This window comes from Fusarium solani, assembly GCF_023522795.1.
Source record: "Fusarium solani strain SB1 chromosome Unknown bctg00000013, whole genome shotgun sequence".
Classification (NCBI taxonomy): domain Eukaryota; kingdom Fungi; phylum Ascomycota; class Sordariomycetes; order Hypocreales; family Nectriaceae; genus Fusarium; species Fusarium solani.
The window spans coordinates 991,281-1,012,050 of record NW_027072145.1 but is presented as its reverse complement, the minus strand read 5'-3'; the positions used below and the strand labels follow the sequence as shown (position 1 = coordinate 1,012,050).

Sequence of the window (20,770 nt, the reverse complement as noted above, 5' to 3'; positions counted from 1 at the left end):
ACCAACGGGTAACAGGGTCATGTGTGCAAGAATGCGGGATTATTCATGAAAAAGAGGTACTTCTATTTTGGTGGTAGCAGCTCCGTTGTGGAGGTATCTTTGTTTTGCGGGTCAAGGGCCCCTTTTGCTGGTCAACGCGCCCCCCGTGGGAGCGGCTGCGACCACGGGGGTGCCGAATTGGAAGCCCCCCACCCAGGGCCTTCCGATACTGGTCATGTGACAGGGGTGGTGTGGGGCGAGGTACTTTCGGGAGCCTTAACACAATTGAAGGGATAAACAAAAATACATAAAATTTAACGTACATGATAAGCATGCGACGCATCCAAGTATGCGACGCACTTTTCCCTCCTACACCTAACCTTCCACTTAATCAATTGATTCCATAACCACCAACCATGTCAGACCCAAATACAGAGGCTAGAACCCTTCTTGCCCTTCAGGCCATTCAAAATGACCCAAAGCTAAGCGTCCGACGCGCTGCAAAGATCTATAAGGTCTCCGAGCCAAGGCTACGTCGTCGCAGACAAGGCATTCAATCGCGATGCGATTGGATCCCAAAGTCACGCCGACTATCTGATCTAGAGGAACAGATCCTAATTCAGTTTATTCTCGACCTAGATTCGCGAGGATTTCCCCCGCGACTGCGTTTTGTTGAAGAAATGGCCAACCGACTGCTCGCCGACCGCGACGCGCCACCCGTCGGCAAGCGCTGGGCTCATAACTTCGTTACGCGACACCAAGAGCTTAAGACGCGTTTTTTTCGTAAATACGACTACCAGAGAGCCAAGTGCGAAGATCCAACCATTATTCGCAATTGGTTTAGGCTCGTGGCGAATACAATCGCGAAGTATGGCATCCGATCAGATGATATCTGGAACTTTGATGAGACCGGCTTTATGATGGGCATAATTCAGAGCGGAATGGTCGTCACAGGCACAGATAGGCGTGGAAAGCCAAAATCAGTGCAGCCTGGAAACCGGGAATGGATTACGGTCATTCAGGCGATCAATGCGGAAGGCTGGGCGATCCAGCCGTTTATCATCGGTGCGGGCCAATATCACCTCGCCAATTGGTACCAAGAAAGCAACCTCCCGGGCGATTGGGCTATTGCAACGAGCCAAAATGGTTGGACCGATAACGACATCGGTCTCGAGTGGCTAAAGCACTTTGACCGGTGTACAAGCAACCGATCAGTTGGTTCCTATCGTCTTTTGATCCTCGACGGCCACGAAAGTCACCACTCCGTCGACTTTGAGAGATATTGTGAGGAAAAGAAGATTATTACGCTTTGTATGCCGCCTCATTCGTCTCATCTACTTCAGCCTCTTGACGTCGGGTACTTTAACCTGCTTAAGCAGGCTTATGGTTGAGAAATAGAGCATTTGATCAGATGCTCTATAACCCATATTTCTAAGACCGAGTTCTTTCCAGCCTTCTACGCCGCGCATCAGGCTACTATGACAGAAAGAAACATCAGGTCAGCCTTTAGAGGAGCTGGGCTTGTCCCTCTTGACCCAGAAAGTATAGTCTCAAAGCTTGATGTGCAGCTACGGACTCCAACGCCTGCCGAGGAGGTAGTCAGCCCTACGACCCCTTGGGTCTCAAAGACCCCAAAGACCGTGCTTGAGGCCGGATCTCAGTCTGAATACCTCGAAAGACGAATCAGGAGGCATCATAGTAGCTCTCCAGAGTCAATTATTGCAGCTATGAAGTCTCTTGAGAAAGGGACAAAGGCAGTTATGCATAAGGTTGCCTTACTGGTTGCTGAAAACCAAGACCTTCGGCAGGCAAATGAGATACTAAGCCGGCGCCGGAGGGTCAAAAGGACTAGACTACAGAAAGGAGGGGTAATGATAGTAGATCAAGCAAGGCAAGCAATTGATCAGATGGATGTTGATGCGCAGGTAGTTGCGGAATCGTCAAGAGGTGGTGGTCGGGGAAGGTCGGTCGGACCGGGTGTTCGGCGATGTGGTGTATGCGGCAAGCCCGGGCATAATGCAAGAACGTGTCAGGTAGTGATTGAGACGTCTGGGGAAGAGTATAGTGAGTAGCGTTAATTGATCAATTGATTTGTTGCGTTTTTATCATAGTTTAAATCCTTTAGGGTAGTAAAAAGTGCGTCGCATACTTGGATGCGTCGCATGCTTATCATGTACGTTAGTAAAATTTTCTTTTATAATTTCGTATTTTGTTAACCTCATTTCAAAATTGCAGTTATTTTAGGCCTGTTTTGAAATTTTTATAATTTTCTTAGAATTGCGATTTAAGGTGTAAATCTGAATGAGCGGCTCGCTTGCGGAATGCGTTACCATAAAAACACAACAACGCATCTAATCAATTGGAACTAGTTGCTAGAAGGTTGGACTGGTCGTAAGGGCTGGGAGTGTTGAAGTCCATGGGCAGCATGTAGCCGTATGTCGTGTAAGGGGTCAGCCAGTCATCGCTGGGGGACGACTCCCGCTTGATGGTATCGCTAAAATGCGTCATCGGGGAAACCATCATGGGCACGGCGGAAGCATTGAGATAGTTGTGGTAGGCGTCAGCGGTAGTCATGGTCAGGTGGGTCTTTGGGGAGCCATGGGGAGCGAGGGGGATCCCATCAGAAGCCGCATAAGTCAAGTATGTGAGCTGGAAAAGGCTGTTGGAGTGAGCCCAGTCGCCGTATGTGCCAGGGACGAAGAGATCGTCTGAGATCGTCTGCCGGCTCCCTGGGAGGAGTGAACTAACCCTGAGAGATGACAGGCTTGGCGGGGGTAGCGGGCTGCGGCTTTTGGGACGTAGAGGAGGAGGATCGCTTCGACTTGGTGGTTTTCTGGGGCTGCTTATCGGACTTAGCATCATCAGAAGAGCTAGCACGGCGCTCGAGGTCCTCAAGGCGACGCTTGAGCTTCTTGCCTGCAAACGGGAACCCATGTCAGTTTGGTTGAGAATCAACTTGAGGAATCTCCGAGAGTGAGATCCGGTGAAAATCAGACTCCCGAAGTTAAGCGGAAACATACGGTAGTTGCGCTGAGCAATGCGGTTCTGTACCCGTCGGCGCTCGGCAAGGTCAGAGATCTTGGTCCAGTCCTCATCGGGGTTGACAGAGGTGCTGAAAGGACTGCTAGCACCTGAGTTCTGTCCGGGAGGAGGAGGAGCTGCCGCGTAGGCGTAGGCGGGTTGTGACATGAACATGGACATTGTGAGAGAGGTTGAAGTTGGTTGAGAGAAGGAGTTGAAATAGAGAGCCGTCGGGATAATAGATATCGTCGCTATTGCCAACGACGAACCTCTAGACAGCCCAGGCACGGTTGGGACAATGAGTTGAGTTTCTGCCTGACATCTTCCGTCTGTCTGTCTTTATATGGATGCAATTGACAGGCAACAAGGCAGGAGGTGGTGAGAGGAATTGTTTGAGGAGAGGCGGTGGTATAAATGATAAGAAGATGAAAGAGCAAAATTCATCTGAAGCTACTAAGAGCTGAGCTGGTAATGGACCTGGAGATAGATGGAGAGTGGGCGGTAGGTGAGGGGGAGAGGCTTTAGATTAGGTATTCCCAAAGCCGCGGAGCAGACACAAGGGAAGGCCCCAAGCCTACCTTCTGCACACCACTTTGGGCTCGCTGTTACTGGAAAGGGAAGTAGGCGACTGCGCGTATTCTGAATACAGCGCGACATCGTTGCGTCTGTCCAATGATTTTTGCTATCGATGGTTTGAAACACGCTGAGATTTTTGGGCTGCTCCAGTAAGAGACGGAGATGGTGGTGACAATGATGGGATCGAGGCTCCAGTCTGGACACGGTCGAGGCTCTCCCCGAAGCAGTCTGGAGTCTCGTTGCGGGCGGCACGAGTCATGAAGAAACCTGGCCTCGATCTCCGGGACTCCTCATTACGAGAATTAGAGCCTGAAAGGCCCGGAAACAGGCAAATTCGAGAGGTGTTACAGACTCGGATGGCGGAAGTACTGCTCGATATGGCTCGACGTCAGATAACATGTGTGTGGGGTATTGGAGGGACCCACGATATGGGGAAGTGGGGATAGAGTTCTTTCCATCGCCAGCAAGGCCTTTAACAGGCAAGGTCCCTAACCCCTCCTCAAGCTAACGATCGGACCCGTAAATTATAGCGCAGCTAAATTTTAGAGTTTCGGGTGGCGCGAGTCAGTATCGCGCAGGCGAAGCATGTTCCTAGAATCTTAGCATGCTCGACCGAAGGGGTGTGAGGCCGGCGGTGACAAGGCGGCCGCAGCCATGGCGGAAGGTCGCCAATCGGTGATCTCATGGGTGCTCAGCAGCGGGCGGGCTGTGGCGCGAATGTGAAGAGGAGGCGATGGAGAGGGTAAGTGGGCTCGTTCACTGGTCTCAGACACCCTTCTGTGCTCCAACAGACCGTAGAGCCGGGTGGGTTAATACTCGGGGCTCGTTACAGTTCAGGACTGGTTTGCTGCATGATAAAGTACCGACACGAAGAGTCAGGAAGAGGCTGAGGCCATTAGATTCACGGGTACCCGTGGATCTACTTTTCGTACCACCATTGTATCGCAGCTACGTGACGAAGAGTCTGCGAAAGACAAAGCTTCATCCATGTGCTCGCCAATCAGCTGGCCCAAGAACGCTTTTGAGCCGAATATAGTTCGACCCAGATGGCTGGATCACGGCTGTTAGCTCAACCGGGTTCCAGGCTTACCCAGACATACTATTACTGGACCGCACGTACAAGATGAACAAGCATGGCATGCCGCTCCTCGACATGATTAGGGTCGACGTTTGCCAACGACCCTTTTGCATAGCTTTTGCATTCCTCAGCGGCGAGACGGAGGATAATATACTTGGGCAATGAACCAGCTGAAGTCGTTATATGAACAAACCAGCGCGGGGAATCATTGTGTCGCTTCTATGAATGCTGGTGCAAATGCCGTCCATTTCTCATTCTTGCTGCTTTGTCCATAGCATGCGAACAAAGTGGTGTTCCGTCCATGTCACCCCGCCTTCTCTCGTAAGCAACAACTAGCTGTCAACAGCCGAGCAACAAGCAGTGCTACAGACACCACTGGTCGGGCTGACTTCCACCAGTTTGGCACCCCATCATAAGCTACCGAACGAGGGGGCGTTTAAGGAACGCGTTTAGGAATTTGAGAAGAAGTACCTGCCGAATTATGTCAACGAAGTAGGGATATGTCGAGACATTCTAGCTTGAACTATACAAGAGAACTTGTGAAGGCATGAGTCGAGCAACACACCCAATTCGGTAATGGAACCACGTCTCAAGTTGAAGGAATCCATGCACTACTTAAATCTCATCTGAACAAATATGCATTGGCTCTCTTCGAGGCCTGAAGCGCGAATTTTTTTTTTTTTTTTTTTTTTTTTTGGTTGTGGGCCCGGGATCTATGAATTGGCTGGTTGCGCAGCGCCGGGAGGAGTGTGAGTCGCCACGCTAGTGAGCCGACACATTCTCGGCAGTTCTCAATGAGACGGTGGTCATGACGGATGGCGAGCCACGCTATGGGCCGCGGAGGAATTAAAACCCGATTTAGAGGTAGCTTGTGGGACGAACGGGCCTTGTTGAGGTTCTTCAGTGCAGAAGAAAGCACACGCTGTTTAGGTAAAACAGCCGCCTTCCTGAGCCGGTCGCTGCGTTTCATGGCGCGGGGCAACCACATAATTATTGGACCCAGGTCGATATCTTGTCTCCTGCAGTCCCTTGCCGGGGTTCGGCCTCGGGACTTTCGTCCTGGATACAGTGGGAGCAATAAGTAGCGGTCTGATTAAAAAGCGGTCAGATTCAAAGTGCCCCCCCTTTCAGGAGAAAGTTGTTGCATATGCCTCTACCCAGATTGTCACACGAGTGCATCACGAGAGTCAGAGGGGTGTTACAGATCTGTTGCAGGTTCGGCAGGTCTAATATCGTAGCCTCTCCTCGTCAAATATAATGAGGACGAAGAAGGAAGAAGACGAGGGGACAGAGATGAATCAATCAATAATCTGTTCTTCATCTTGAGATCATCATTCATCTTTGACTTATCACCACCTTCGTATCCGACAAAAGTGCCCCCCCAGTGGCTCAACTCCCGCATTCGGCCTAGAGACACCGATCCCGCCCGCGCCCTCTTGGTTTACGTGCTCCGCAATGGAGTCACGTTTTAATCAGACTGTAAGTATGAAGACTTCTTACCGTACCGACTAGCCCGATTAGGCCGGCTATTTCGATGCTGCTTTTACGACTAGATTTCCTTCTTTCAATACACTTAACACATCACAACGCGTTACGTGATACCTCGAGGCAAGTAGCTATCGCCGTTATTACGGTTAGGTAGCTGTAGTAATTGCGGCAGAAGGTTAGTATACGAAATACCAGATTTATGTAACTGAAGGTTGAAGTTGTAATTTAAAAGCGGCCACTTAACAAAGGCTCGGTCGGGCTAGACCGGCTAGTCCGGACCCCAGGTGGTATTCATACTTAATGCCTCCCACTGCATGCCGACCAGATCGGCTTTCGGTCGAGATCGGGTAATCATTGCCCCGTTGCTATCTCCACATCCTTGCAGCCCACGAGGGCCGTTCCCATTCGAATGACGACGAAGCCACCCACCCATTACCCCTGCCACCCCCATTAACCGGCCACTTTTTTTTTGGCAGTATCGCTGATTTCAAGCATCATGAACACTCTCAATTAAAACAACATTCCAAAGCTATGAGAATATCAAATCTGGCCTTCCCGTAATCCCTAGCTGCCATTCATGCATACAATCACTTAATTTTAGTTTCTTGACTCTTTCTGATGTCTTCTTTGGCTGCAGAAGTTTGAGCATCTCCTTAAGCGCCTTGTCAATATCCGGGACCTTTGCAAAGCGCTTATTGTGGTCAAAGGCTAGCTCTTTTCTCTTCTTAGGCCTCATTTCCTCTCTCTCATTCCTGAAGAGGTTCAATTGCCTCTCTTGGCTCGCCAAAATGGCGTTCTGCCGGTCCAGACGCTTGCCAATTTTGCCCAAAAAAGTCGAAGTGATCCATCAAGCTTTGACGCCGACGAGATGCCACTAAATGAAGCTCGAAGCTGCCGAGATGACTGAGGGGTCTGAAAAAAAGACTCTCTGTTTGCGGTTGGGTCGATTTTGGCGGCGTTTTTGGCTGTTCCGGCAACTTGGTTGTCATCGGGTTCATCAGGGGCTTCGCGACTGATACCAGCCACAATCCAGAAGACTTTCAGCCTGCGATGATATTCGTAGAGGTCATTCCATGCTTTCTTGCCTCATAATAATATTGTAGGAATGTGCATTTGCCGATTGGCGTGTGTCCTTCGATTGTTGAGATGCCAGAAATGAGTCGACGGTATTTCTGCTTGACAGGATCAAAGACGGTAACGTCAAGAAGTTGAAGAACGTGAGAAGAATGAGGAATCAAGTAAATGATGTGGATATCGTTCCAGAAGCATTCGATCATGAAGTCGTCACTAACATGACTGCCGTGGCCGTCAATAATAAGGAGTCTTTTATCGCCTTTTGTCGCGGGCTTAGTCTGAGGAGTGAAGGTCTTCTTGAGCCAAAGAACTGCAAATAAAGTTATTAGTCCAACCCTTCAGACTGCGGGTAAAGTCCCAATCGTTCAAGAAATCTAATGAATACAGATCTTCTAGAAACCAAGACTGCTAAACCGTCTTTCCCTTATAGATTACTAAGGGAGTCAGTGGCCGGCCAGCTGCGAGATATATTCGATGATTATGGTCCAAGTTTCTCGAGTCAGGGTTCTGAGATATTGTACGGTTCTTCTCTGCGCTCCCAAGTACGAGACCGTTGTCTCCGAGCCCTCCATGATGCCCACTTCGTCCATATTGTGCCGGTTCTCGGGCTTGATAGACTTGACCACTGGGACGTTTGAGATGATTGAAGAAACCCTTGATATTTTCAGTTGTTACCCCATTGAAACGCTCAGAATCAAGCCTCTGACCTCTCATGGTCTTGACCTCCTTGTTACGGCGCAAAAAGCCTTCTAACCAATGAGTTCCAATTAGTTCTTTAAAGCCGTTCATTTTGGCGATTCGACCAGCAAAGTCAGTGACCTGTGTGAAGGGTTCTAATAGTATAAATTACAGCTATAGTCCTCATGCGTTTTACATTCGAGCTGAGGAAAGAAGAAGGAAAGAAAAGAAAAGGACAGAAAATCCTTCAACAAAATAGACTAAGCCGTCGCCAGAGCAACAGTGCTCAGGCCAGCAAGAGGACAAGGCACTGCCTTGTCCAGCAGGGCCTAGCCCGTTACAACCTGGGCATGGGTCGGCGGGAACCCTAGGGAGTCCTGGGCAAGGACCTAGTTTCGCAGCTTCTCTTCTTGTTATTTTGAGAGCTTCTGGCGCCACTCGTGACTCTTCTGGCGGCTTTGGGTGCCTGCAATCTGGTCCTGGAGGGCTGAACGAGGAATGCCATACCGCGCGCGAGCGCAGAATAACCCTTTGCGACCTCTTGAATGGCATGTTTGATATCGGGAATACTTTATACTGAAGCTTTGGAATAAGTTCTGAAATAAAATTATATAAAATCTCAGAAAAATACTACTCTATCACTATACTATAGCAAAACATACAAGTGACATTTCGTTAAGTTTTATTAAGAACTGATGTTTTTGCAAGGGGGTCGAAACGGCGTTTTGTCTGGAACTCTAAGTGCGCCACTCCCTTGTCTGCGCCGCGCGCTTATCATGTACGTTATTGGATGATTGCGGGGTTGTTTAAAAAGCAGCGAGGGGGATTCCATCCCTCCACAATCAATCGTTTCTTTTGATCTTTCACTTATTTGGCTCACTCAGTATTTCGTAGATTGCTCCAGTCTCTCGACACCACTGTGCGTCATGTCGACCAGCAACCCACCCTCGGACACGGTCGAGCCTGGACAACAGGGTCCAGCTGGCCCCTCGGTGCCGCTGCTCGACTATGGCTGCACACCGTGGAGAATAAGTAGCCAACGTGTGGCCGACTTGTACGATTCGGGGACCAAGTTCTGGACAAAGAGTGACCTAGTAGACATCGAACGACAACTTGAGCAGTCCGCCACCCTCGACAGATTTACCATCCAGTGTATTGATGGCAAGCAAGTGCAAGTGAAAAACCCCTTGTTTGGGGCAGAAAAGCCAATCTGGTAGTACTATTTCAACTCGACACTGTACGAACTTTGGAGCTGACCTAATCCGCTAATTCCCAGGAAACCATTCGTCGAGTACCAAGAGTACTGGAAACTCGTTGCATCAAAGCCTGACGGCTCCAGCGAAACGTACTACTGCTCCTATCTTGTAGGCTGGAGAAACCAGTTGATGCGTGACTTCTGCGGCAACATCGAGGACTGGACAAGGCTTTTCGAGACCAAGAGGCAGCTCTGGAACAGGAGTATCACTTGCGAGTCCTTCAAGTCGCGACTCAGGAAGCTCCTGGCCGCCCGTAAAGTGACCAAGATCGTCTGCTTCGGGCTCGGCGATATGGCGCGCAGACCTCCCGAAGTGACGATCTTGCCGAACCAAGCGGCTAAGCAGCTGGACCTGGAATCGCATGGCGCCGACGTACACGCAGAAATGATACAGCACGCGGCGGCATTGACCATGGCAGAGGAAATCTGTCCCCACGACGGCAAGGCGATTCGACTGCTTGCCCAGGATCCCCAGTATACGGATGATACAAAGGAGTTTTTGAGGGAAAAGGGGTTCGAGATCGTAGGGAACTTCGGGGCCGGAGGCTTTGCGGAAGTTGACGACGAATCTATCGTGTTCTCTGCCTGGGTCGCTGCGCCTGTCAAGCAAATCGTTGCCGATCTTGCTCGGCCCGCTGCATTCATCACCATGGGTGACGATCGTCCACCTTTCAACAGCTTCAAGTAAGTGTCTTCCTATCGAATCAGAGCACCTGGGTCAGACTAGGAAGAAGCTGGACACAAGTTTCATTGCCTGACGCTTTGCAGTAAACCGTTTGCAGATGGAGAGTCACCCCGGACGAGGCAGATGTGGCAGGGTTATGAGCACTGGGACTTCCCAACTTCGCCTGTGGAAGTCGAGGTGATGAAGGGGTTAGACAAGTTGAAGATATTCACCAGGGCCAGAGGAGAAGATGCTGTCAGGGCTTCCTCGGGGTGAAAAGAGGCCAATGTTCTTGGCTGTGATGACATCCGCGAACCTACCGAAACAGCATACCGGTACTCCCTAGAGCTCAGGATCCCTAGGGTCTCATTTTTATTGGATTTCCTTTACATTTTCAGCGGGCCACTCAACACCAAATGGGGCGATTCTAGTTGTGACCCTTTTAATGTTTCTCTCGCACGTTGTCGGATGTGTGGTTGCAGTCTCTCCGTGGGGGATGATAATGCCTCTAACGGCCGGAACTTAAGCGGGATACCTTAGGGCTAACGTTGGCGGCTTGGAGGCCAAGACGATTTGATCATCCTGCTAATCCTTCTGGTTCTCTCCCTTAGCCAGGACCACTAATGTGAGGAAGAGCAGGATTGCGCTGGTCCTGGGACCACCGACAATAAATAAAACAGATCTGGTCACCCAATGGCGTGCATGTGGTTCACGGAATCGTGAATACTTCGAGCTGTACACCAATTGTCGCATATCACCAGTAGGTTCGTGCGACTGGATATGGAACGCGGCCCGTACTTTGGGGTCATGTATCCGGTTTCATATCCTGTGACGAGCGGGTGATTTCCCAAGGGATAAACCGGTCGTGCTGGGTTTATGTTGGCAGAGGATCAGGTTGCGTTGCTCTGAGCGGGTGGGTTGTCACGTCTGGTACCATCCACAACCCCTCTTTTGGCACAACCCCTCTTTCGGCAAGCAAAATAAAAAAAGCTTCACCAAAACTCACCAACTTCACTTATACCAGAATTGGCCAAAGTAAATAGCTACTTAGGAGATAATGCCTCTATTGATTATAGAAATGATTGGAGTTAACGACTTTAGCTCTCTTAGGCTGTGCGGGGTATGTGATCTATGCATGCTGTGTTATGGAAATACTGTTGGTTTAATCATCAAACTCCTCACCGCTCTTTCCCGTGTTTTTTGACCTTTGTCTGCGACAACGACGAGAAAATGCCTAGGTCGAGACCTCGATGGAAATATACAGAGGAAAACATGGCAGAGGCTATCTTGGATGTTACTGATGATGGCGTTTCACCTCCTCAAGCCGCTCAGAGACGGGGAGTGCCTCGAAGTACTCTAGTCGACAGACTTAACGGCCGCGGGGCCGTTAAAGAGCAGATCCACCCTCATCGGCGCTTGTCCAAGAACCAAGAGGATAGATTGGCTGCCTGGATACTCCGGCAGGAGTCCTTGGGCTACGCTCCGTCCCACAGTCAGATTCGCGCCTGTGTCATGGGCCTGTTGAGACAGCAGGGCGAACATCCCGACTTAGGACGCAACTGGGTGATCAAGTTTATCAGTCGCCGCGCAGATCTAAAGACCAAGATGGGTAGACGTCAAGAAGCCAAGAGGTTCGACTCTTTCACACCCAAAGCGGTTCATTGGTACTTTGATATCAGGGAGGGCCAGTACGGCTGGATCAAGCCCGAAAACACCGTCAACGTTGATGAAGGAGGTATTATGACTGGTTTCGGCAAGCATATACCTACATTCCTTGCCATTCTTTGAAATTCGACCGACTAATTCTCTTTATTTAGGCCTAGATAGCCTGGTTGTTGGAAGCGCGGACCCGAAGCGGAAGGCATTTCTCAAAGGACCACAAACTCGGAATTGGACTTCATTTATCGAAGCCATCACTGCTGACGGCCGCGCTTTGATTCCAGGCATAATCTTCAAGGGGAAAGAACTGCAGAAACAGTGGTTTCTTGAAGAATTTAAGAAGATAGCAGACTGGTATTACATAACTTCGCCTAACGGATGGACTGACGACCACATTGGCGTTGAATGGCTTGAAAGAGTTTATCTACCCCAGACAATGCCAGCTGACGACTCTGATGCGAGACTGATCATTTTAGATGGTCATGGGAGCCACGCAACGGTATGTTCTTCGTTTACCTCGGTTCAAGATCACTACTGAGCGACGGAAGGATGAATGGATGGCCACGTGCTTTTTGAACAACGTTTATTGTTGCTATCTGCCAGCACACTGCTCTCATGGACTCCAACCACTTGACAATGGAGTATTCAATGCCTCCAAGGCCGCATATCGACGAGAGTTGGAAAAGTTCGCTTCATTGACTGATTCCACTCCAATGGACAAGGTCAACTTCATCAGGATCTACGCCAAGGCTCGTCAAGTTGGCATGACTAAGAAGAACATACTCTCCGGCTGGAGAGTTACTGGGAACTGGCCGATTTCACGTACCAAGGCACTGAGGCATCCAGAAATCCAACAAGATAGGCCAAAGGGTAACCCAAGAGCAACCCCGAACCCGCGCCGTATTTTGACTCGGACGATACACCACAAACGAGCCGTCAAATTCGTGATCTCGGGCTAAACAAAACACCAAAGACGCGGAGACGGTACCACGTAATAGCCAAGGGCTTTGAGGCTCAACAGCAGACAATAGCGGCGCATACGCTGAGGATTGCTAGCCTAGAGGAAGAATTGGCTCGCTTGAAAAGAGGGAAGAAGAGGAAGGCGGTGCCGAATCCTAACAAACGTTTTATGACTCTTGGGGAGACCCTATCCGGTGGAGAAGCTATAATAGAAGATGAGACCCAAAATATGGCTGTTAGACTGGAATCGGTCTGTTCAAGCGAGCAGGAGTCAGAATCGGAGGCTGGCTCTGTCATCGAAGTCAGAGAGGAAACTATACCCCGCCAACTCACCACGCGATCAGGGCGGCTTGTCAAAAAGCCCAGGGTACAATAGATGAACCTATTCGTTATTTATGAAACGAAGATTTTGACGCATTTCTATCAATTTGGTCAAGTTCTATGTAAGTAAAGTTGGTGATTTTTGGTGGTGGCTTTTTTATTTTGCTTGCCGAAAGAGGGGTTGTGCCGAAAGAGGGGTTGTGGATGGTAATGTGCTCAAAGGTATTGAGTGTAACCAAGTTGTATTGATAGCTGAGGTGGCTTGAGTCTGTCTATGGCCTTGCCTGCTTGTATATATGTCCCTAGGAGCGCTGGTCCTTGGGAGCGCTGCGCTCCAGGAGCGACGTCGCTCCTTTAAGTGTCGCTCCTGTTGGTATTGGTCGGAATAGGTGGGTCTGTCTGGGTTCTGCCCAGGTCGACCGCCTTCCTTGGAAGTACTTGGGACATGGGTTGTGACACATCCAGCTTGTCGCATCAAGGATTCCAATCCTAACGACATGAGCTTAAATAGCTGTGCCCGAACACATGGCTGTTCAATTTCCTTTGTTCTTCAGATAACTCTCATCAATTGACTAGTGCCATCAATGATCCCTCTGGAGCCAATTGTCTGACACCAATTCTAGATACTACTCTAGCTACATATGGGCAATATCCGATAGGGTATAGCGTATAGCCCCTGGCCAGTCTTCGGGAATCCTAAAAAGCTTAATGACATTTAACTAGGGTCGATTTCATCTTGGAGCATAATGATTGGTCTGGGCGTATAAGCAGGGGGTAGCATTACTGTCATTAAAGCAGCCAAACCTTAAATCGTCTTATCCGAAAACATGGGTCGTCGCGTGGCCTCGGCCCTTAGGTTATCCTCGACGCTTCGTATTATGCCTTCGACCGCAGCCCGACGGAATGGCTGCACCGGCATCGACGGCAACACACAGCGCGTCAGGTTCCATCGAAGCCGTCATCGCCCGGTGCGACATTGAGAAACTCAAATTCGCGCCTTGGTCCGCTACGACGATCCATGAGAATAGGATGCTGAACACTTGGAGAAATTGGCCTTCAAGCAGGCCTGTCACACAGGGTCAAGCGAGACGAGACCCGGTCAGCAAGGGAGAATGTGGGGCTTCTAATAGACGCGAACAATAAACTTAGAGCTGTAAATAGCCGAGGGTACCTGGCCCCATGAGGTTAGTCTTCCCGGGCGGAATAAATTTCATTTATTCATTAACATCTTGCAAACGCTGCTGGGCATTTGTTGAGACAACCGCAGAGACTGGAATTATTGGAGTGCGGTAAAGGAGAAAATAAAAGGAAAATAGCGACACACCAGGTCGTATACCAGCCCTTAGTTAATCGGAACAAACAAGTTTGAAACATGGGATAAAATGACCGGATGAAAGTGGACATCTACTTCCTGCAAAACGCCGCTTCGTGAATGGAGGAATAACTTCCGCTGATCCCTGTCTCCCTAAAACCTGATGCAACAGCCCATCGCTGAGCGAGGCGCATTATGTCTCTGGTGCTTTGTTTTACAAGCCGCCCGATTCCTATCGGCCCTGACACCATTTGACTGGGCACACGGTTTCAGGTCCTTTATTAAAAGGGGCTTGTGGCGAGACTAGACTCGACTACGTGATGGCACTCGGAGCGGAGACTCACTGGGACGTTTCAAACAGCTCATGGCCCTAGGATGTAACAGGAATAACAAGCACCCATTAGTTAGTCCGTGGCCATTTTTCGAGCCTCGTATAACCAGGATAATTCATGTAAATTACCCTCACATGGGGAAGCATCTTCCGCCGATGCCCAATTCATCATGCCAACCAGCACAGTTCTCCGCTCCGTAGCGGCTATCACCTTAGTTAAGGACCAGGTGACCCATTACCCCAGTTTCTATTGCTCTACGGAAAAATTCTATCGCGGAGTATGGGTCTCGTCCATCTCTTTCGACGTGCCGATGTTCCCGAGTCGAGCAGACTATACGAGCTCTCAACTACTTGCTGTTGTGTCACGCAGGGATGCTGAGTGCACTTGGCAAAAGGTAGTTCTTGTGTCGTGATTGTAATTATTCTTAGTTAAGTTTTTCATAATCTCAATGAGAGGCCCTTTGGGGCCTTATATCTTTGAATGATCCCATCTAGGACCTTAAACCTTAATCGTAGGACTTCGAACTTTAATCTTGATCCTGAAGTTAAGGGGGAACTCTCAGTTCTTCCAACACCTACTATGTCCGCCGAGTCAGAGCGTGTCTTTTCTGGTGCACAACGTACAATATTCTAGCATCGATGTCAGCTAGGAAGTCGTACACTTGAGAGGGGTGAGTGCATGAAGAGTTGGTGTCGCATATCAAGCGCTGGCCGCACTAGAGCAGCTGCCTTGCAGGCAGCTGCTACTCAGCGCTGCCCTCAAATCAAACAAATCAAATCCGGGGTCATATTTGGGATATTTGATAGCCTTTGACGCTGGATTTGTTGTTTGGAACATTTAATCAATTATTTCAAATATTTCAAATCTCAGCATCCGCGCTCCCCATACCGCTATTTCCAATCTCCCACCGGAGCTCATCTCTCCCACCTGCTGTCGGGCCCAGCTTCACCGCACCATGCCTGACCCAGTTCTTGAGGCATTGCAACTTCTCCAGTGTTTCCGTCATCATTGAAAGTCTCTGCGACGTCAACGTCAACTTAGCGAAGCTAAACGACCTCTCGCAATCAGTCGCCATCGCTGGTATCGCAAGTATATCAAGAGCCAACTGGCTGACCATTGGGTACTGCCCCTGGCGAGCCATCCACCACTCAATTGGATCCTCGATTTCTTGTGGTTCTAACCGCAGATACCCCTCGAGCTCGCTGCCCATCACCGTAGTCTTCGCTGTCCTGTTTTTGACCCACTGCTTGAACACACTGTCTTCAGGCGTTTTCCGTAGCACGCTTGGGGATGCCACAGTCTCCGCAATCGCCTTTCGCTGCTCATCCACCGGCCCGTTGCAGCGGTACCAGCGGTCGAGGTAGTCGGAGAGTCCAATTTTGGCGTCCCTCACCCACACAAGCTGCTCCTCCGACGCCCAATTCACCTCCAGGTAGCTCATGCCGAGTGATGGATGGAGGATGATGGATGCGGCAAACAACAGCGACTCTCCAAGCATGGTGTAGTACTCATTGAATTTCTGCCAGGCGGTGATGATTGAGAGTCTCAGATAGCGTCGATGATCCTTTCCGATGTCGTCAATTCCCGATAATCCTGATGGCTTGTCCGATCCATCATATTGTGCCAAGCCACGACCCGACAAAGTGCTTTCCGTTGACTTTCGCGGATATATAATGTCCATCTCGTAGTCCCTGGACCGAGAAGGAAGCTGCCGATTGCGGTCTGGTTGCCCTCGGGGCAGCTGAACCTGCGAGTTGGTGTTCTCCCCTACTGCCTCGTCTGGGGCAGCCTGATAGAACAGCTTCCGATCTTCCAAGTGTTCCAGCAAGTATTCCATGCCTGTCATCACCTCCCAAAGCCGTCCATTACCTCCCTCACTGCCCCACCCCTGCGTTCTCATGGTCTGCAGATAGAATGGCTCCAGGATATTTTTCACTTCTTCCAAAAGCCTCCAGTCATCTCCCTTCAATGTGTCGGCCTCGGGTAGCCATCTCTCCACGTCTGGATAGACCAAGAACGCCCTAATATCTCCCTGCTTGACGAGTGCTCGAGAGATCATAAGATAAGTGGAATTCTACCTCGTGTCGTTGTTCATGGCTGCCTCGAGCTCCGCCGTTGACTCACTCGCTAAGAGATATTCTTGTGCTTTATCGTTCTCGCGTGAGATCCTCTTAAAGAGCTCATACCTCTGAGGGACGACCTGATGAACTTGACAATATTGTGGAGTTTTCCCACTAGCCCTTTCTTTCTCCAATGACGTAGGTCATCCTCGTGCCGGCCGAGAAGGTCAAAAACCTGCGATTTGGCCTCGAAAGCCTCGAAATCTTCGCCGTAGAGGAACGCACGAGCAACCAGGTTTAAGATATGTCTATAGCAGCGCATACGTCTGGCCCGGATGTCCGCCGGTCCCATCTCTACGTTGAGGCTTCCGTAGAAGTTTTCGAGACAGTTATCGTTCGAGGATACGTTATCCGAGATCACTGTCCCAACTCAACCCTCTATCTCGAATTCCCGTACAACTCGTGAAAGCGTTACGGCGAGGTTTTTACCGCTATGGCACCCGAGCTGGCGTCGAAGTGCCAGTAGGCGCGACTAGTGCTTGCCTTGGCGGTCAAGAAAGTAAGCAGTAACCGCCATGATAGCGTGCCGATTGGGCGAGGTCCACAGGTCAAACCCGAGATGGATTTTGGTGAGGGCACCTAAAAGCTCCTGCTTGGCCCTATTCCTCTTGCACTTGTATATGTCATCTAACAGACGGCTCATCGATTGCCGGCTCCACGGTACCTGGCTAGACAGATGAGGGTCAAGCTGCCAGGCCAGCTGTTCGAAAAAGGGATCGGTAAAGAAAGAAAAGGGAACATCGGTGTTGATCAGAAGCCCCAGGCTCAGTTCCCGGATCATCCTGACCCTGACCCGCGGCACGGCGCTGTACTGCAAGCGCCGTCGCTTGGGACGGCCAGAATCGTCGGTTGACGGGTCTGTGTCGGCGTTTTGGCTGCTCTCGAAGATCCTGTGGGATCTGCATATGGTCAATGTTGCTCAAGCTCGCGATATCTCATTCTCATACTTGCGGAGGTGGTCAGCTACTGAACTGGTAGCAGCAGCGGCGAAGAACTCGGGCTAGCCCTTTTGCATCGCACAAACGACAGACCCAATAAGGGTTCAACGGGCTGTCGTTAGCGTCAACTTCAACAAGAAAAAATCCATGGCGCTTGGTCCAGTTCTTCCGGCCCTTTGAGCTCTTTTAAGACAAGGACTCTTCCAAAACATATCGTTTGTTCCTCCATATAGCTTGCAGGAGATCTATAACGGTAGGATGATCTGGCAATGCCGTCTGCGTCGTCGATTCAAACTGACTCGCCAAGTTCCTCGGCGGTCGGAGAAGAGCAAAGGCGGAGGGTGGAGAAGGAAGCATGATGCCGTGGGGTTCCGTTAGCTTGGACGTCCATCAGAGCTGCTAGCACGCGTCGGAAGGAGTAAACAAATGTCGCACTGAGCGTGCTAAAAAGATCAAGGGTCAGGTAAACGATAATGAGCAGCAGCAGTGTGTTGATTGATTGTTGTCTGAAGTTGTCTCTTTGTGCGGGGTACTCCATCCCACAGAGCTACTTATAGCATACCGGTACAGCTAAATTACTAACGCAGTTATTTCATGAGGCCGTGAAGATCATGCCTACCCTGCGACAACAAACTGCCAAAGACGCGGTCTAATGAAGTGGGGACGAACAGCAGGGAAATTAAGAAGCTACTTTGTCTCTAGCGCATTTAGAGTAAGATTTAAAGGTAGCGCACTAATAACAACTGTGGCAATGGCTCTGATTGGCCAGGCCACTGATCGGATTCTGCCACACCAGGTTCCGGGTAAGCTCACTCAGCAGCCAGTCGGACCTCAACCTCGTGTCACGTATCAAATATATCAAATGACATTTCAAATCCGGGATTTTGTATTTGTTTGATTTGAAATAAGATTTTGGCATATTCGATTGATTTATTTGGCGGTTTGTTTGATTGCATTTGATTTATGGGCAGCGCTGGGCCCTATGAGATTAGTTCTTCTGGGCGTAATAAAACATACATACATACATACATGGACTCTCGGCCTGTGACTGTACGGACCTGTGCGCCTAGACGGCGCCAACCATAGATGGATTGATTACATAACAACAGGTTTCGTGGAATGACATTGACTTGGATTGAAGTCAACATATTGGTCAATACTGTGGAAGTCGTGGATTCATTCTCTACCCTGTCCTTGGGTACCAGCGAAGCCCGCGATAACTAAGTGGCGAGTAGAACGAACACTCCATTTAGAGTGGAACAGCTACGGCGAAGACTTGCAAATCTTGATAACGGTGATTCTAAAGAACAAGGATCCGCTTCGGGGTGGCGAAAAGGAACAAGGCACCCGAAGATCCATTTGCGACCATAACCCCGTGCCCGCTAATCCTTGCTGCATCTCTCGGGGTCTGGGCCCAAGCCTCCTACTGATCCCTTGATTCTTGTGAGAGATCTAACCTACTAACGACGCCTGCTGATTGCTTGATCTTAAAGGATCGGTGTCTTCGCTTCCTGACCAGAGACATATCCACCCCCCTCCTCGAGTCTGCCTTGCCAATTATTGAAACATAAGAAGAAATAACCTGGATATGGTGCGGCAAGACGTGGAGCCAAGTGTATCATTAATGCTTCTAGACCTCATTGGCGGCGAACAAGTAGGTGTTGGCGTTTCAGGCATCTAGTGCTCCTGGAATACAAAAGGGCCCGAGTCACGCGTGAGATCTATAGGGATCACCTATACATACAGTTACAGGGGGTTGAAAAAAAGATCATGAGATTAAGAGGTTGCGCGCACGAGGCATCCCGCAGGGACTACTACGCTGGATCGATGCATTCTGCTCAAAGCGCACAGCAACTATCGAAGTGGATGGCCAAAGCTCTGAAATTCGGGATCTACCTCAGCCGACGGAGGAGAGGGCCCTCATGATGCTCAATCCTGGCGATGACAGCGCCATCCCCTTGCCGGCTAATCTTCATATTCGTTCCGGGCATGCCTGTCGTCGTCACTCCTGCACGCCGACAGTCCAGGGAAGCTCTCGGAGATTGTCCTCCACCATGGTTCTGATTGTTGTCCATGGTGCGTTCTTGAACAACAGTCTTTCCGTGACAATCCGCTCAGGCATCGCGGCATCGAACGTTGTTTGGATCGCCTGGTGGTCCGATCCGTGTTCTGTTGAGTGTATTGAGCACGTCACCATTTCGTTTGCCACCCCCGCCGTCGCCAGCATCAGGTCGATTGTGCTTGTCGGGGCCTTGCCATGTCTTCGTTGGTCCCATTTCTATGCATCTTAATGGAGGGCAAAGTTATCCTCTCCCAGTCTGCTCTGGTTGGGCATGGTTAAGGCCCACCTGGCGGAAGAGCTCTGCTTCCCTCGCTGTTATGAGTACCGGTGAAGCTACCTGCTGGCAGATAGAGCGAGTATGATTACCGAATTGCGGATTAGGCAGTTTAGAGGGTCCAGCAGATAGTGAAAGAATATTGGTGGTAATACGCCTCACAGACTAGAGGTCTATGCCGAAGGAACCTCAAAATGTCAAACGGAAAGAGACCGCAGAGATGTAGACACGGCGCCGGTGAGCTTGTTTTCATAGATTAAAACCAGAAAACGACAGGAAGCTGCCACTACGCTGAAAAAATACACTTGAATGCTCGTCAATTGCTAAGAAGATTCTTCCTAATTAGTCTGAAGTAGGCGGAGTATTATGGCCTTCGTCATGCACGCCAGCTTTGTCGAGCGTTCGCCTTAAATGAGAAATCTCCTTCCTGAAGAGGTCATTCTCGTTCCTGAGTTCATCGATCTTGCGCTCCAACTCTTCACTCCGCTCTTGGGCACCAACACTGAGTTCCTCAATGATCTTGATGACTCGCCAGAGACGCATGACAACGATCAAAGAGGCAACTTCCTCGATGATACCCTGCAAGACAACATCGGTGATGAAGCCTGCCACGACGATAAACGCGTCAAAGCAGTGAAACCAAGATTCGAAATAACTGAGCTTATTAGCATCTCAGTCTGTCAAAATAAGGCAGGCGTGTAGGCGAACCGTACTTCCAACCGAATGCCCAAACTGAAACAATTAATTCAATCATAAACAAACACGAGAAGACCAAGCCGATGGCGCCAAGGATGTTCAAAGCAAGGTTCCAGTCAGGACCACTCTTCCCTTGCTCGCATTTGAATAGACGCAGAATGAAATCTACCTGAATTAGCTGCCTACTCATGATCCACGTAGAGTATAACTCACTAGCAACCATGCCTAGAATATCGAGACATACCAAAGAAATAACGGAGTAGTGGCCAATTTTTGAAAAGAG

The 20,770-nt window shown here is 49.9% G+C and overlaps 8 protein-coding genes across 8 annotated transcripts; 3 read left to right on the top strand and 5 right to left on the bottom strand.

Annotated features, from left to right (window-relative positions):
* Positions 1-395: 395 nt before the first annotated feature.
* MRS44_017201 (uncharacterized protein) lies at positions 396-1,370 on the top strand (the record flags this gene model as incomplete). Its single annotated transcript, XM_065617678.1, has 1 exon — positions 396-1,370. The coding sequence occupies one exon, from the start codon at positions 396-398 to the stop codon at positions 1,368-1,370; it is 975 nt and encodes a 324-aa protein (XP_065473750.1).
* A 964-nt stretch (positions 1,371-2,334) lies between these two features.
* On the bottom strand, positions 2,335-3,180 carry MRS44_017200 (uncharacterized protein; the record flags this gene model as incomplete). The annotated part of the gene is made up of 3 exons (XM_046282462.2): positions 2,335-2,687; positions 2,728-2,895; positions 3,000-3,180. 3 exons carry the CDS (start codon positions 3,178-3,180, stop codon positions 2,335-2,337), a joined length of 702 nt encoding a protein of 233 aa, XP_046127090.1.
* Positions 3,181-7,182: 4,002 nt separating this feature from the next.
* Positions 7,183-8,005, bottom strand: MRS44_017199 (uncharacterized protein; the record flags this gene model as incomplete). The annotated part of the gene is made up of 2 exons (XM_065617677.1): positions 7,183-7,526; positions 7,798-8,005. The coding sequence occupies 2 exons, from the start codon at positions 8,003-8,005 to the stop codon at positions 7,183-7,185; spliced, it is 552 nt and encodes a 183-aa protein (XP_065473749.1).
* Positions 8,006-8,820: 815 nt separating this feature from the next.
* MRS44_017198 (uncharacterized protein) lies at positions 8,821-10,089 on the top strand (the record flags this gene model as incomplete). The annotated part of the gene is made up of 3 exons (XM_046279628.2): positions 8,821-9,107; positions 9,171-9,833; positions 9,918-10,089. The coding sequence occupies 3 exons, from the start codon at positions 8,821-8,823 to the stop codon at positions 10,087-10,089; spliced, it is 1,122 nt and encodes a 373-aa protein (XP_046128819.2).
* Positions 10,090-11,085: 996 nt separating this feature from the next.
* Positions 11,086-11,601, top strand: MRS44_017197 (uncharacterized protein; the record flags this gene model as incomplete). The annotated part of the gene is made up of 1 exon (XM_065617676.1): positions 11,086-11,601. The coding sequence occupies one exon, from the start codon at positions 11,086-11,088 to the stop codon at positions 11,599-11,601; it is 516 nt and encodes a 171-aa protein (XP_065473748.1).
* Positions 11,602-15,256: 3,655 nt separating this feature from the next.
* MRS44_017196 (uncharacterized protein) lies at positions 15,257-16,456 on the bottom strand (the record flags this gene model as incomplete). Its single annotated transcript, XM_065617675.1, has 1 exon — positions 15,257-16,456. One exon carries the CDS (start codon positions 16,454-16,456, stop codon positions 15,257-15,259), a length of 1,200 nt encoding a protein of 399 aa, XP_065473747.1.
* A 533-nt stretch (positions 16,457-16,989) lies between these two features.
* Positions 16,990-17,812, bottom strand: MRS44_017195 (uncharacterized protein; the record flags this gene model as incomplete). The annotated part of the gene is made up of 3 exons (XM_065617674.1): positions 16,990-17,407; positions 17,465-17,480; positions 17,755-17,812. 3 exons carry the CDS (start codon positions 17,810-17,812, stop codon positions 16,990-16,992), a joined length of 492 nt encoding a protein of 163 aa, XP_065473746.1.
* Positions 17,813-20,133: 2,321 nt separating this feature from the next.
* On the bottom strand, positions 20,134-20,710 carry MRS44_017194 (uncharacterized protein; the record flags this gene model as incomplete). Its single annotated transcript, XM_046282463.2, has 3 exons — positions 20,134-20,446; positions 20,505-20,652; positions 20,701-20,710. 3 exons carry the CDS (start codon positions 20,708-20,710, stop codon positions 20,134-20,136), a joined length of 471 nt encoding a protein of 156 aa, XP_046127092.2.
* Positions 20,711-20,770: the final 60 nt, after the last annotated feature.